The 14,461-nt window shown below is 40.1% G+C and overlaps 1 protein-coding gene and 1 long non-coding RNA gene across 8 annotated transcripts in view; one reads left to right on the forward strand and one right to left on the reverse strand.

The window, feature by feature from the left end:
• The window catches only part of ALG6 (ALG6 alpha-1,3-glucosyltransferase), a 65,465-nt gene extending 58,520 nt beyond the window's left edge, over nt 1-6,945 (reverse strand). For 2 of the 6 annotated variants that reach the window (XM_045897512.3, XM_064589032.1), the window contains exons 1-2: nt 6,824-6,934; nt 2,865-3,128 (exon numbers count right to left, since the gene is read on the reverse strand). In XM_045897512.3, the coding sequence (XP_045753468.1) occupies nt 2,865-2,946 (82 nt within the window). In that variant the 5' untranslated portion in view covers nt 2,947-3,128; nt 6,824-6,934. Of the gene's footprint in view, nt 1-2,864; nt 3,129-6,823 lie in introns of all 6 variants that reach the window. The other 4 variants (XM_064589030.1, XM_064589029.1, XM_064589031.1 and 1 more) reach the window with 4 other exon arrangements.
• Nucleotides 6,946-7,055: 110 nt separating this feature from the next.
• LOC135364167 (uncharacterized) overlaps nt 7,056-14,461 on the forward strand; it is a 31,551-nt gene continuing 24,145 nt past the window's right edge. For both annotated transcript variants that reach the window (XR_010410915.1, XR_010410916.1), the window contains exon 1: nt 7,056-7,316. This is a non-coding gene — a long non-coding RNA (uncharacterized LOC135364167). The remainder of the gene's footprint in view (nt 7,317-14,461) is intronic.

Consider the following 14,461-nt stretch of genomic DNA (forward strand, 5'->3'; position numbering starts at 1 on the left):
GGCAAGGTGTGGGGAAAGGGCACTGAGCTTCCATTCCCTCTGAATCTCCATGTGTTCACCAACCCCATCCTACTTTTGGGTTTTTATGAAGGCTTTATTACAAAAGCATACTTAATTAAAACACTGGCCACTGGTGATTGATTCAACCTCCAGCCCTCTCTCCCCTCCCTGGAAATCAGAAGGTAGGACTGAAAGCTCCAACCCTCAAATGATGCAGTTTGGTTTTCCTGGCAACCAGTCCCCAACCTTAGGTGGGTCCAAAGGCCAGCATTACCATAACAAAAGACAACTTTATCACTTTCACTTAGAAAATCCCAAGGATTCTTAGGGGCTGTGCCAGAAGGAGGACAAAGACCAAATATATATTTCTTACAAATCACAATATGATAGGAAGATACCATTTATTATTCTTGGTCATCCTGAAAGCCAGACTGAAGGACTTGATCACCAGTAAGATATTTTTGCTGCACAGCAGACACTCAATAAACATTTTGGGGTTAAATGATCTGATGTAAGGATCAAACAAGATAATAGTTGTGAACCATTAATATGCTGATTATACTCCTACACTACTAGAAAAGAAAATACGTTGGGCATCTGGTTGGCTCAGTCGGTTAAGCGGCTGCCTTCGGCTCAGGTCATGATCCCAGGGTCATGGGATCCAGCCCCGAATGGGGCTCCCTGCTCAGCAGACAGCCTGCTTCTCTCTCTCCCTCTGCTGCTCCCCACCTCCCCCACTCATTCTCTCTCTCTCTTTCTCTGCTCTCTCTCCCTAATAAGTGAATAAAATCTTTAAAAAGAAAAATAGGGCACCTGGGTGGCTCAGTCAGTTAAGTGTCTGCCTTTGGCTCAGGTGGTGATCTCAGGGTCCTGGGATACAGCCGCGCATGGGGCTCCCTGCTTAGCAGGGAGCCTGCTTCTCCCTCTCCTCCCCACTTGTGCTTTCTCGCTCTCTCTCTCTCATATAAATAAATAAAATCTTGGGGTGCCTGGGTGGCTCAGTCGGTTAAGCATCTGCCTTCAGTCAGGTCACGATCCCGGGTTCCCGGGATTGAGCCCCGTGTTGGGCTCCCTGCTCAGCAGGAAGTCTGCTTCTCTATCCCCCTGCCCCCCGCCCCTCCACCCTGCTCGCCCCTCCACCCTCCTCGTGCTCTCTCTCTCTCGCTCACTCTTTCTCTCAGATAAATAAAATCTTTAAAAATAAATAAATGCTTTAAAAAAAAAGAAAATACGGTTCATACATATTATCTCAGGTAATCCCCACAACCCTGTTAAAATACATATTAATATTCCCACTTTGTAGAAGAGGTATCTTTGTAAAAGGTTCATGGAGATTAAGTAACTACTCTAAGATCCAGCAGCTAACAAGGGAAAAAAACTAGGATTTGAACCCAAGTCTACCGCTGCATCCAAGTGATTTTACTTCCTCACTATTTCTCAAATTCATTTATCCATCTTTTAGCTGGCTTAGTTTGACTTCTTTCTCAGAAGCCACAGAGTAGTGTCCTAAAAGCACTGATTTTGGAATAAAATACAACTGTATTTGAATCCTAGGTGTCATTTATCAGTTGTCTCATTTTCCATTTGTAAATTAGAGACAATACCTATCTTCAGTAGTCATGGTAAGTAAAAGAAAAGGCTCAGTGTCTAGCATATGATAAATACTTAAAAGGTAGCTCATACTTCTATTATTATGATTCTCTTTACCTCCAACCTGCTTCCTACAATCCTTTTTCATTACAATGAAAGTTATTTTTCTAAAACACAAGTAATTTGCCAAGCAAATTGTATAGCTAAATCTCGAGCTGCTCCCTCCCCATCTTTTTATTCCTTTTTTTTATGCTACAACAATACTGACTACTTAAAACCATGCTCTCATTCTACCATGTTTTTGTCCATGTTCCCCATTTCATTTGTCTCGCAAATTCCAACTCATCCTACAAACCTTGAACTCAAACATCATCTTCTCTGAAAAGTTTTCTCTAATGCAACCTGGTCATTCACTTCTCTATGTTACCTTTGTACTTTACAAATACTTCTAGTCATAATAATCACATTGTCCTATGACCACTTACCTACTAAAATGTGGACCCTTTCAGTACTGGATATTCATGTATTTTAACACCTAGCACATTGCCTGGAACATGCGCAGTGCTAAATAAATACTCACAGGGTGAAATCTAATCCTATCCCCTGTCCAGGACCACGTACCATCAATTCTCCCTCCCTTTCTCTCACATCATTCCCAGTCTTAGTCTCCACTGGTCTCTTCCCTTCAGTCTAGTAACACGGCTTCTCTACCCTAAACAAACAAACAAAAGCCTCTTTTGATTCCACTCCCACCTTGAGGTAATACCTCAGTTCTTTCTTCCATGAGCAATCATTTCTCAACTTGTCATCTTCCCCCTTAGAATACATTTTTGTTTTCTCATGTCATAAACTATGCTTCTATTTAGCTCTTACACATATTTTTTTTTTTTAAGATTTTATTTATTTGACAGAGAGAGAGACAGCTAGAGAGGGAACACAAGCAGGGGGAGTGGGAGAGGGAGAAGCAGGCTCCCGGCTGAGCAGGAAGCCCGATGCTGGGCTCCATCCCAGGACCCCGATATCATGACCTGAGCCGAAGGCAGATGCCCAACGACTGAGCCACCCAGGCGCCCCTACACATATTATTTTTACTAGAATTCAATGTTTAAGTGTATTTTCTTGACTATACCAATAAAGCCTCAAATTCTTCTCTGTCCCAGTCAGATAACTATAAATTATTACAAAAAGGAGGAGGAGGAAGAGGGAGAGGGGAAGGGGGAGGAAACTATTCAAAGGAATATTTACCCATCTTTTAAACAGTAAAGATGTGTTACCTGAGTAAGAATTAAGAGAAACTGTCCACCGTACTATTAGTCCTAATAGGACCACAATTGCCATCAAGTACCATTTCTCCATATTTTTTCTTCAATTCTAAGGAGAGAAAAAAACAGGACCAGTGCCAGAATACTTTTAACATGTAGTCAGTCACTTCTTCATCAGAGAAAGGTTATCAATTCTTTGGGATTAGGAGTTTGAGAGAATTTTAAGTGATGCTTCGTTTCCAGTTAAATACTGACTTATGTCTATGAAGAAGTAGCCTGGAGAGGAAAAAAAAAAAAGACCAAGAGTTAGCTGAGCACAGTATAACAAAGAACCCATTAAACCAACCAGGAAGATGGAGAATTGGGGGTGTTGAAAAGGAGGAAAAGTGGGTAGTTTTAAGTTCTTTATTCCCTAGTCCTCAGTTGGGAAATATACCTCAAAAGGTAGCTCTCCCTATTAAATGGGACTCAATATATCTGAAGTTGTGGTAAGGATCTTTCTTACAAGGGAACAATCCTGAATGAAGAAAAACAACAGACATATATAGATAGTAGAAAAGTCAATTCCATCTAAAGCATGTTTATCTACACGTAAAAGTAATACTACAAAAGTTAACAAAGAGATGATTTATCTTTGGTACAGAGAGAAAGAGGAATTTTACCTTTCTATTTAGTTTAAGAAAGTCTTCCACTAAAGTAATTTATGTAGTTTAATTTTTATTTCTTTTCTTCCAAAATATACTTTCACTAACTACACCATCTTTCCATCTTAGAGAATGAACCTTTACAAGAATCAATAACCCCAATTCTTTTTTTTTTTTTTTAAAGACTTTATTTATTTTTCTGACACAGAGAGAGAGCACAAGCAGGGGGAGCGGCAGGCAGAGGGAGAGGGAAAAGCAGGCTCCCCGCTGAGCAGGGAGCCCCAGGCAGGGCTCAATCCCAAGACCCTGGGATCATGACCTGACCTGAAGACAGACGTTTAACTGACTGAACCACCCAGGCACCCCAATAACCCCAATTCTTAAAAGAAAAAAGCAGTAAGATGCAATTAACCATTTACATGTTTCATTTTTTTCAGTTTTTTCCTTGAGTTGGAATGGTTTAAAAGTAAAAAAGCTTTGAGAAATTATGGGCCATTTTAACCACAGGATATACTTTTTTTTTTTTTTTAAGATTTTATTTATTTGTCAGAGAGAGACACAGCAAGAGGGAACACAAGCAAGGGGAGCAGGAGGGGAAGAAGCAGGTTCCCCGCAGAGCAGGGAGCCCGATGCGGGGCTTGATCCCAGGACCCCAAGATCATGACCTGAGCCGAAGGCAGACGCCTAATGACTGAGCCACCCAGGCGCCCCCACAGGATATACTTTAAAAAATAACCAGAAAAATACAATAAGTCAACTGAATAAACTAGGGGAAAATTGGTACATTCCACGTACTGAGTAAAAAAAATTTTTAAGAATGTAATTAAACATATTAGTTTTATTTTTTTTAAGTTTATTTTAATTCCAGTATAGTTAACATACAGTATTGTATCAGTTTCAAGTATACAACATAGTGACAAAAATTATTCTCTTATTTAAATATAGCAAGGGTCTGGGCGCCTGGGTGGCTCAGCTGGTTAATCATCTACCTAGGGCTTGGGTCTGTGGTCCTGGGATCTAGCCCCTCGTCAGGCTCCCTGTGGAGCTTCTCCCTCTCCCTCTGCCTCTCTTTCTCTCTCTCTCATGAATAAATGAATAAAATATTTAAAAAACAAAACAAAAATAAATACATAAATATAGCAAGAGTCAACTCTAGAACTAATGAAGTCTAGCATCTCAATTAGGGAGAATGACTCAAAGCAGTAAATAAGGCTATGTAAACATATTATTCACATTTGGATTATATAAATGCTGTTTCCTCCCTGCTACCACATCCATTTTTTATCATTTTACTATTCACTAGAACTTCTATCACAGAGGCAAGGTAAGAGGAAAAATTAAAATTCAATCACTCTGGCACACCTGGGTGGCTCAGTCAGTTAAGCCTCTGCCTTCGGCTCAGGTCATGATCCCAGGGTCATGGGATGGAGTCCCGCATGGTCTCCTTGCTCAGGGGGGAGCCTGCTTCTCCCTCTGTCTGACACTCCCCCTGCTTGTGCACTCAATCTCTCTCTCTCTCAGACATAAATAAAATCTTAAAAAAAAAAAAAGAATAGTCTAGACACTAGACACCAAAGCATACATATTATATGGTTCCATTTATGAAAGGCTCATAAACAGACAAAACTAATCTATGGTTAGATATCAATAAAAGAGAAAAGAGAGGATGGTGATTGGGAGAGGTCTCCAGGGAGGTCTTTCTGAGAAGAAGGTGAGAACATTCTGTATTTTTGTTGGTGTTGTTGTTGTTTTGTTGTTTTGAGGGAGGAAGTGTGGGAGGGGCAGAGGAAGAGGAAGAGGGAGAGAGAGCGAGAATCTTACGCAGACTCCAGGCCCAGTAAGGAACCCCACGTTAGGCTTGAACTCACCACCCTGAGATCATGACCTGATCAAGAGTCCCTCGCTTAACTAACTGGGCCATCCAGGTGCCCCAAATGTTGTTTCTTGATTTGAGTGGTGGTTAAAAGATGCGTTTACTTTACAATAAATCAACAAGTTACAACTTATGATTGCTGTATTTTCTTGCACGTTATATTCCAATAAAAAAGCATAAAAGGAGGGCGCCTGGGTGGCTCAGGAGTCCCGGGATCGAGTCCCGCACCGGGCTCCCTGCTCGGCGGGGAGTCTGCTTCTCCCTCTGACCCTCCTCCCTCTCGTGCTCTGTCTCTCATTCTCTCTCTCTCAAATAAATAAATAAAATCTTTATTTAAAAAAAGCATAAAAGGAAATTACATTTTTTAAAAAAGAAAATTACAGGGCGCCTGGGTGGCTCAGTTGGTTAAGCAACTGCCTTCGGCTCGGGTCATGATCCTGGAGTCCCGGGATCGAGTCCCGCATCGGGCTCCCTGCTCAGCAGGGAGTCTGCTTCTCCCTCTGACCCTCCTCCCTCTCATGCTCTCTGTCTCTCATTCTCTCTCTCGCAAATAAATAAAATCTTAAAAAAAAAATAAAAAAAAATAAAAAAGAAAATTACATTTGACAACTACAATGTAAGTTCCGTGCAAGCAAGGATCCTCTTGTCTTAGCCCCTGGCTCTGTTCCCTGCACTTAGAACAATGTTGCAAAAAGCAGGTACTCATAAAATATTTGCTGAATGGAGATCTTCCTGTGTACGAAGAGGGGAAGTACCTAATTTTACTGAGTCCTCTGTGGCCAAAGATATTATGAGACTTAACGGATCTCTTCTTGAACAGTAGCAAGGGTGCTTTATTACTTTTTCTATCTGCAAAGCACAGTAACTTTCTAACCCATCCACACGACACGAAGTCTTTACGCAGGTGGCAGGTAAGTTTTCCGTCCTACTTTGCCCTAAGATTAGTAGATTTCGATCAAAAGCAAAAATAAAACAAACAAAACCTCAGTGACATTTCGATCAAAAACAAAAATAAAACAAAACCTCAGCGGTTCACTTCCAGGGCCGAATTTGTTCTTTTTAGAACCTCTGAGAGGTCCTTCCTCCAAGGTGGACACAACACCCAGGGAGTGCGGCTCTCCCCGAGGAGCACGTCTGGCAAAAGGGACCGTCCTAACGTTTCTCCTCCCTTTCTCCAGCGGGCCAGACCCTCAAGACCGCAGGAACAAGGGCGTCAAAGGAGCCAAGGCTGCTGCCAAGCCAAGGGGTCCCACCACCATCAGCACGCCCCGTCACCCGACCCCCAAGCGAGACAGCAGGCTGACCCGGGGAGGCCTCGCCAGCCGCCCCTCTGAGAGGAGCGGGACCTGGAGCGGGTCTGCTACCTGCGCGCGGGATCGCTGCGCGTCGCAAGTCCCCCTCCCCTCCGCACCCTGGCCCCGCAGCCCAGACGTCCCAAGATTCCGGCCTCTTACCCCACCGCCCGCCGAACGTTACCAGTGGCGCCCACAGCTATCCCAAGAAGGCGCCTGCGCGCTCGCCCGCGGGGCGGAGCGCTTCTCTCCGCTTTCCGTTTCCGCGTGCGCGCGCGCCGAGCGCGGGAGCGAGCCCGTCGAACGTGAGGGGAGGGTCCGGGAAAAGGCGCGGAGAGGAGGTGGCAGGCTTAGGAGGCGGAGCAGCGGCGGCTGGAACGCGAGAGGCCTCTCACCCCGGGTTAGGCTTGGGGCAGGTGGAAAGCCCCTTGCTCTTCTTTCCCGGGATGATGGCCAAGTCCTGAACGGATGCTTAGTCCACGGATTCCTGTCAGGGGCGGGTCCTGGCTCCCTTCACAGAGTGGAGAGCCCTTGGCTAATCCTCACCACCAGGCAGCGGGTCTTCCTCTGTGCCTGTGCCCTCGAGGAGCCAGAAAGCCAACCTGCTTCACTTTCTTCAAGCCACGTGCCTGCGAAGAAGAATGTATTAAGGCTGGTAAGTCACTTCGTGTAAGAAACATTAAACGTCCAACCATTTTTGAGCCTGTGGGTTATACAAAAGAACAGCCCTGCCCTCAAGTAGCCACTACACCTTTCCGGTCAGGCAGCTTGGATCACCTATTCCCAAACCTGCCCAAAATAACTACCTTGCCTCCTTTGTTCAGTGAATGCACACATTCCTCTCTGCTGAATCCTATCATTCTCTATAAGCCAACGCCTCTGATTTATAATCCATAAATACCGGCAAATATTTGACTATGGCTGTATACTAAGTGGGTCTGCACAACTCTCTGGATCTATTTTTCTTCATCTGTGAAATGAGTGATAGGTCTATGTAAACTTCCACATCTAAAACTTTATTCTATATTTAAAAGACTGTCGAGGGGCGCCTGGGTGGCTCAGTTGGTTATGCGTCTGCCTTCGTCTCAGGTCATGATCTCAGGGTTCTGGGGTGGAACCCCACCCGGGGCTTCCTGCTCAATAGGGAGCCTGATTCTCCCTCTACCCTCTGCTCGTGCTCTCTCTTGCTATCTCTCTTTCAAATAAATAAAATCCTTAAAAAAAAAAAGAAAACAAATAAAAGTAAAAGACTGTCAGTACTAGAAATATGGCCAAGTCCCTGCCCTCAAGAGATTTCTCATTGGAAAGACATTTTCATACATAAAAGGATAGAAAGCAATAGAAGGGAGCACATGCTAAATGTCAGATTATTGGTATATGCATTAAGTAGTGTAGGAGTTCAGAGAAGAAATGAAAACTGTAAATTAAACTATCAGGAAATGCTTTCCCTGGCGCAGTCAGCTGAGCTTTGAAGGAAAGCCTGGAGGATGGGAGTAGGACTCCAGGCAAAGGAAAATGGTTCAAGTCAAAATTGTGGCAGCTGAAAAATGCAGAACATTTCCTCCAGTTCAGATGATGGGTGATGAAGCTGGAAAGGAATAATTGTGGAGAGCCTTGAATATGGTGGCTCCGCAAGATATTCTTGAATATCTTTGGAATTTATTCAATGATCAGTAAGGAGCCAATAAATGACTTTTAGCAGGGATTCGAGTGTACAGTACAGTCTTAGAGAAAATTTAAAGTGGTAATAATGGATAAGATCAATCAGAAGAAGAGGTAGAAATCATTATAGTAGTCCATGCATGATTAGACAAAGGCCTGGTCTGAGATGGTAATAGTGGAACTGGAAAAGAAGAAATCAATGCAACAGGAAGAATGGGCAGGTCCTGGTAACAGTATATACATAGAAGAAGTGAAACAAAGGAGAGGGTAGAATCAAGGAAGGCTACCAAGGTTTCAAGTCTGAATTACTAGAAGATCTGAAAGATGTAGGGAAGCTTAGGGAGAAGCTGGCTTGGAGGGAAAGGCAATGCATTGTATTGAGTTTGAGGTGACAGCAGGACAACAAGTTAATAATCTTCAGGTACCAGTTATGAATCAGAGCCTAGAAAAAAATTGGACTTGAAGATAGAGATATGAAAGTCTTTCATTTGGCTGAAGAATGAGGGAGACAGTACAGTGGGAGAATAGACAACCATACTTCAGTAAACCCATATTTAAGGTCAGAAGGAAAAATACAAGCTAATGAAGGATATTACATGGTTACAAGCATAGGGGGAAATCCAGGACATTGCAAGATATAAAGCATCTTGTGGATAAGAACCATGTTTGGCAGACTAAAAATCATGTTTTATTGAATCTTATTGACTCTATCAATTGTAGGAAGCACCATTATTTTATGTACCACTAAGTAAGAAGGTTCCCATTTAAACTAGTTATGACAGTAAAACATACAATTTCAGAAATATTAATATGTGAGAAATATAGATCTTCAAATGATGAAATTGGTATAAGCCTCTCTCCTTTCTGCCTAGCTTCTGGCAGAGTATGAAGAACACAGTTGGTACTTAAAATGTTCATTGAGGGGCGCCTGGGTGGCTCAGTCATTAAGCGTCTACCTTTGGCTCAGGTCATGATCCCAGGTCCTGGGATCGAGCCCCACATGGGGCTCCCTGCTTGGCAGGAAGCCTGCTTCTCCCTCTCCCACTTCCCCTGCTTGTGTTCCCTCCCTCGCTGTGTCTCTCTCTGTCAAATAAATAAATAAAATCTTTTAAAAAATAAATAAATAAATGTTCGTTGAATAAATAGCAGAAGAGACTTCATAGCCTCTGATTCATAGCTGAACTGCCTACCAGTACATCTACATCCTACTGCTGCTCTTTCCTTCTAGTAGATACTATCATCTCTGAAAGCCCAGTACCTGTACATAACAGAGTAAATGCATTTTGAATGAGGTCATTAGGGTAAGCCCTAATCCAATCTGACTGGTCTCCTCATAAGAAAAGGAAATTTGGTCACAGACATACCCATACACAGAGAGACCATGTGAAGACACAGGGAGAAGATGAGCATCTACAGCCAAGGAAAGAGGTCTCAGAAGAAATCAACCTTGTTGACACCTTGATCTTGGACTTTTGGCCTCCAGAAGTGTGAGAAAATAAATTTTTGTTGTTTAAGTCATCCAATCTGTGGTATTTTGTATGGCAGCCCTAATAAACTAATATATACCTTGTGAAAGGTACTGTCAATACTCAAAGCACTAGGCAAACTTCCTCACACAAATCATACTTTAATGGTAGTTTCTAGCTCCTTCCCTAGATTACTTCCCCACTAAGAAAACAAGCCCTTTTCTATCTCAAGCCTAGGGCTTCCCTGAGTCTAGGTGAAAATCACTCGTCTGGTCATAGCTGTTCTTTGAAATAGAATCATTTTACCAGTCTGTACATCTTCTTAATTTGATCCTTGTATGTCATTTTTCTTTATTCTGCAATCTCCAAGTTTCATTATACCCTTGCCCTCTCCAAGGAATAAGTCCACCTAAGTAGCATAGAGTTAGAGTTAACCCCCACATTTCCAAATTTGATTAGAGCCATTAGCAAACTAGTAGCCTCTTTTATATACTAAAAATCTTTCATATCCAATTCACTTGATCCAGACAATAACTCAGAGAATGTTAGAACAGGTATTATTATCCCTTTCTGACATACAAGAAAACTTGAGAGCAACATTTCCCAAAGTATGCTCCATAGAACTCTCATTCAGTGAAATGCGCATTGTTAAAAAAAAAAAAAAAAAAAGTCTCTTAACGCAGAGATAAATAAGTTTGAAAACAATGGGTTATACTAATGTAAAAAGGATTCCTCACTCCAGGTCTTTTCAGAGCCTTTTATGTGTTATATACATCATGATTCTCCAAGAGAATATGGAATTTTCAGACTTATTTGACCATGGTATCCTATCCTCACACTCCACCCTACCTCCCACTTCCCATCTTACAGAGTGGCCCATGAAACACATATGGGAAATGCTGATTTGAGACATTGTGTAATTTCTATAAGAGATATAGCAAATAAATGTCAGAACTATGATTAAACGTGGATCTTACTCTGATTCATTTTGGGGTCTATATAAAAGAAGTTCAAAAGCGTAGAGATTGCATACCAAAAAATGCCAAAACATTGACATGAAGACTATCCTTAGTAAGATTATGAACTTTCAAAGTTAATTATAAAACAAAACTAAATGGAAAAAAGAAATCCCTAAAAATCAGAAATAAAATGAAACAAACTGTAATGTGTGTCCAGGTGTGGCTTAACTACACAGAAAATAACTCTTCCAAGTGACTTTAAAACATGATAATTTGACAATAAATCCCTACTGGTGTATACCCTAAGGAAAAAGATCTGTTTAAAAAAATAAAATAATTGTTATTAGTAATTGTGTTGTTGGTATTAGGATTAGTGTTGTCATTTTAAAACTACTGTATGTGTAAAGTGGGGTAAAGAACATGAAGATTTATGTGATATTCAAATTTTATCATGCTGGTGTTTTGACATCAGGATTCTTGGTGTGAAAAATGAATTAAAGATGTAAGATGGAAGTTAACTATCAGTATAAACTCATGATTTATTTTATTGAATTATGGAAGGGAAGGAAAGAGAGGGAGAAAGAAAGGGAGGGAGGAAACAAAGAAAACCTATTGCCTAGCTTTTTTTACTGAAAGGACTAAAAACAAAGACCAATGCAATAATAATGAGCATCCTTAGCACACAGATTGTGTCTTGAAATTCAATCCTACTAAAAGGAACGAGGGATCCTCAGAGAAATAGCTAACTACAAGTCTGTTAAAGAAATATACAAAAATCTGGAACATTTTGTTATACTATCAAGGAAACTATCAAAAACTACAGCCAATGTCAAAAAGTCTCTGAGCCAACTTAAAGAGACTCCCACTGGTCATAGGTGGGACACATTGAGCATCAGTAAGCATAATAACCAATGGACTGAAACACATCAAATTTGAATTGTCTGTGAAATTGTCACATTTTCCATGAGCTCATAATAATATTTAAAAAAATCATCAATGGACGAAGCTAGTAAACCACTTATTATTTTGAAAATTGGCAAATAAAGAATCAGGTATTCTGCTTTTGTTATACAAATTATTCCACTGGGTAGCCAAATAGTTTTTACACACACACACACACACACACGGAGTCATCCTTGTTTCAAACCACCAAACAGCCTTGTAGATGAGACTAATTGCTTTTGACACTTGAGAAACTTACCTCATATTTGGATGGGACCAAAGTAGACTCAACTTAACTGCATCGTTATCTACTGTGAATAGAGTGATTTAAATTTCTTTATTGCTTAAATGAAGTTAATCAAGTTAATTTTACTTATGGATATCCTCATTTACTCAACAAATATTTATTGAATAAACAGCTTTCTTTTAAGGAGTTTATAGACCAGTATTATATACAGCCCAAGGGATAATAAATCATTGTTATTTTTACTGTCAATTTCAGATGGCACGTGGAATTATTCTCATACAAATACAGATTTTTCAACTGTATATACATAATCATACATATAAAATAATTTTGTTGATATGGACCTAAGAGAAATAATACATGTTTCTGCCATATAGCTCAAACACTGTTATTGTAACAATCTAGGAACAATTCTAAGAAGTTCATATTTCTATATCTTTATTTATATCGAGATGTAAATAAAACAAGAAATATAAATCTATAAAGGTCTGCAGATATAATTTGGTATGGAAGTCTAAGTTCTTTAAAATCGTAAGATTTTAAAACTCTGTTATTAAAATGGAGTATGGTGCTTATATCTTTACAGATAAAAAGAGTTCTTTAATGTGGCAATGTAATGTATTCATTGGTTCATGGTCCCCAAACCTCCAAGGAAGTGTTGCAAATCTATATCTCTCTCAGCCCAGGATTTTGAATTTAAATTTAAATATGTGACATAACTTAACTCAACATATTTTGGAGAATTATAAACATCTATAATTTCCAATAATAAGTAACACTGTTGGGTCAGTGTTTAGATTTGTAAAGCCACTGTGATAACACAAATGCTACTTTATTACTTTATCTCCAGTGTCTTTCACAACTGAGTGGATTGTCACACTCTATTATGTGGCACACAGATCCACTGGCTAGAGCTATCATGCTACTTATCTAAAACGGTCTTTGAAAATGAAAATTTGGGCTAAATATAAAGAAGCAACCTGCCAGTAAGAACTATTGAAACCAAAAAGTCTCCCCGAGGGAAATGGTAAGAACTCCTTTTTAAAATCATATAAATCAAGATGGTAGGAGGTTCCAACTTGTAAATTTTACAGTAAATACATCAAGATCTAAAGTCAGATTTTTACATAAATTTTTATTTATAGTAAAGGATGAAAGTCCATACCAGAGAAACAGGGTAAGTAACAAAATAAAGCCTTTGCTTCCTACTCGATTTTTTGCTTTGGCTCACCAATTTTTTAAAAAGATTGCCAAACTAAAAAAGAGAGCTGAGGAGAGGGGTAAGACACAAAATATGTAAAATGTGATTTTTTTTTTTTTATCACCGTTTTGTTTTACAGTGGGTTTGGGGTTTGGTTTTAATGAGAAGGGAGATGGCAGATACTGTCAATAGCAGCACTCTGCCCCTGGGAACATGGATTAAAAAATTTAAATGAGATACCACATGTGCCCAATAATAGTAGCTACTACATATCACCTGAATGATTCTCGTAAAATAAAGGAAGAACCTAGGTGCTTTGATGGTGTGAAGGAAAATAATCCTTCCTGGATATGGTAACTAGATACCAGCTTTGGAAGACAGGTTTGGAAAAAACTCTATAAAAAGTTATTTTCTTTAATTGATGGAGTTAGTTTTCTGGAATAAGACTACTGTTGAATCCACAGTAGTCAGTTAAGCAGGAGAAATAACCTCTAGGTGCCCTTTCTCCTCCAGGATTACTTTCAGGATCTGGAGAAGAGAGCTAGGAGGAGGAAAACATCTTCCTTAAATTATGGCACCCAAATTTGCAACCCAAGAATGCATGATAAGAAAAAATAAAAAACAACAAAAAAAGTTTTTTCTAAAACCCTTACCCAAAACTGTATTGGAGTATCATTGTGTTTACATTTCAAATACTGGAGCTCTTATTCTTTATAATTGTTCTTGGGAAAGATTGAAACTATTGCATTACCCTAGGTATACATTTGGGCTGATAGGGAGGGTGGGGCCAGAGAGTATTAAATCCTATTCAAATAAATGAGAGGGGCTAGAGAAGAAAAGTGTGAACAGTCATTCTCCAAAATAGACCCCAGTGAAATGCAATTACAATTTATTACATACCCTGCATTTTCCTCTCCAAAGAATTCTGCAGAACATCGTAGTTGAAAAGAAATGCACCAAAGCTGGTATCTAGTTACATTAAGCCCTAATTTGACTCCTTGGTTTGTTATCTGCTGGAAGCTTTCTGTCTGTGTTTAATTCTCTTTCCAAAGGAATTTTCCCTAAAGGCATTAAGGAGGTAGAAAACCTTTTTCTAGAGGTTCCTTTTCTAATTTTTGCCTCTTTTTTAAAGTACTCAGTTCCTTTAAGCCATTTCACAGTGTGAGATTTAATTGCATTCTGGGTTGCTTCTTTTCTGGTCCTTCCTTGGTGTTACTGATTTGATTGAAACCCCCAAGTAGAGATTGTATTGGATCCTGAGATCTAAGACATCCAGATCAAATTTTGGAAAACCTTGTGTCTTAATGTTCTCTACTTTCTCAG

Source organism: Mirounga angustirostris, unplaced genomic scaffold, assembly GCF_029215605.1.
Source record: "Mirounga angustirostris isolate CCGP_5_RB_7025 unplaced genomic scaffold, mMirAng1.0.hap1 SCAF_4, whole genome shotgun sequence".
In the NCBI taxonomy this organism is placed as follows: Eukaryota; Metazoa; Chordata; class Mammalia; order Carnivora; family Phocidae; genus Mirounga; species Mirounga angustirostris.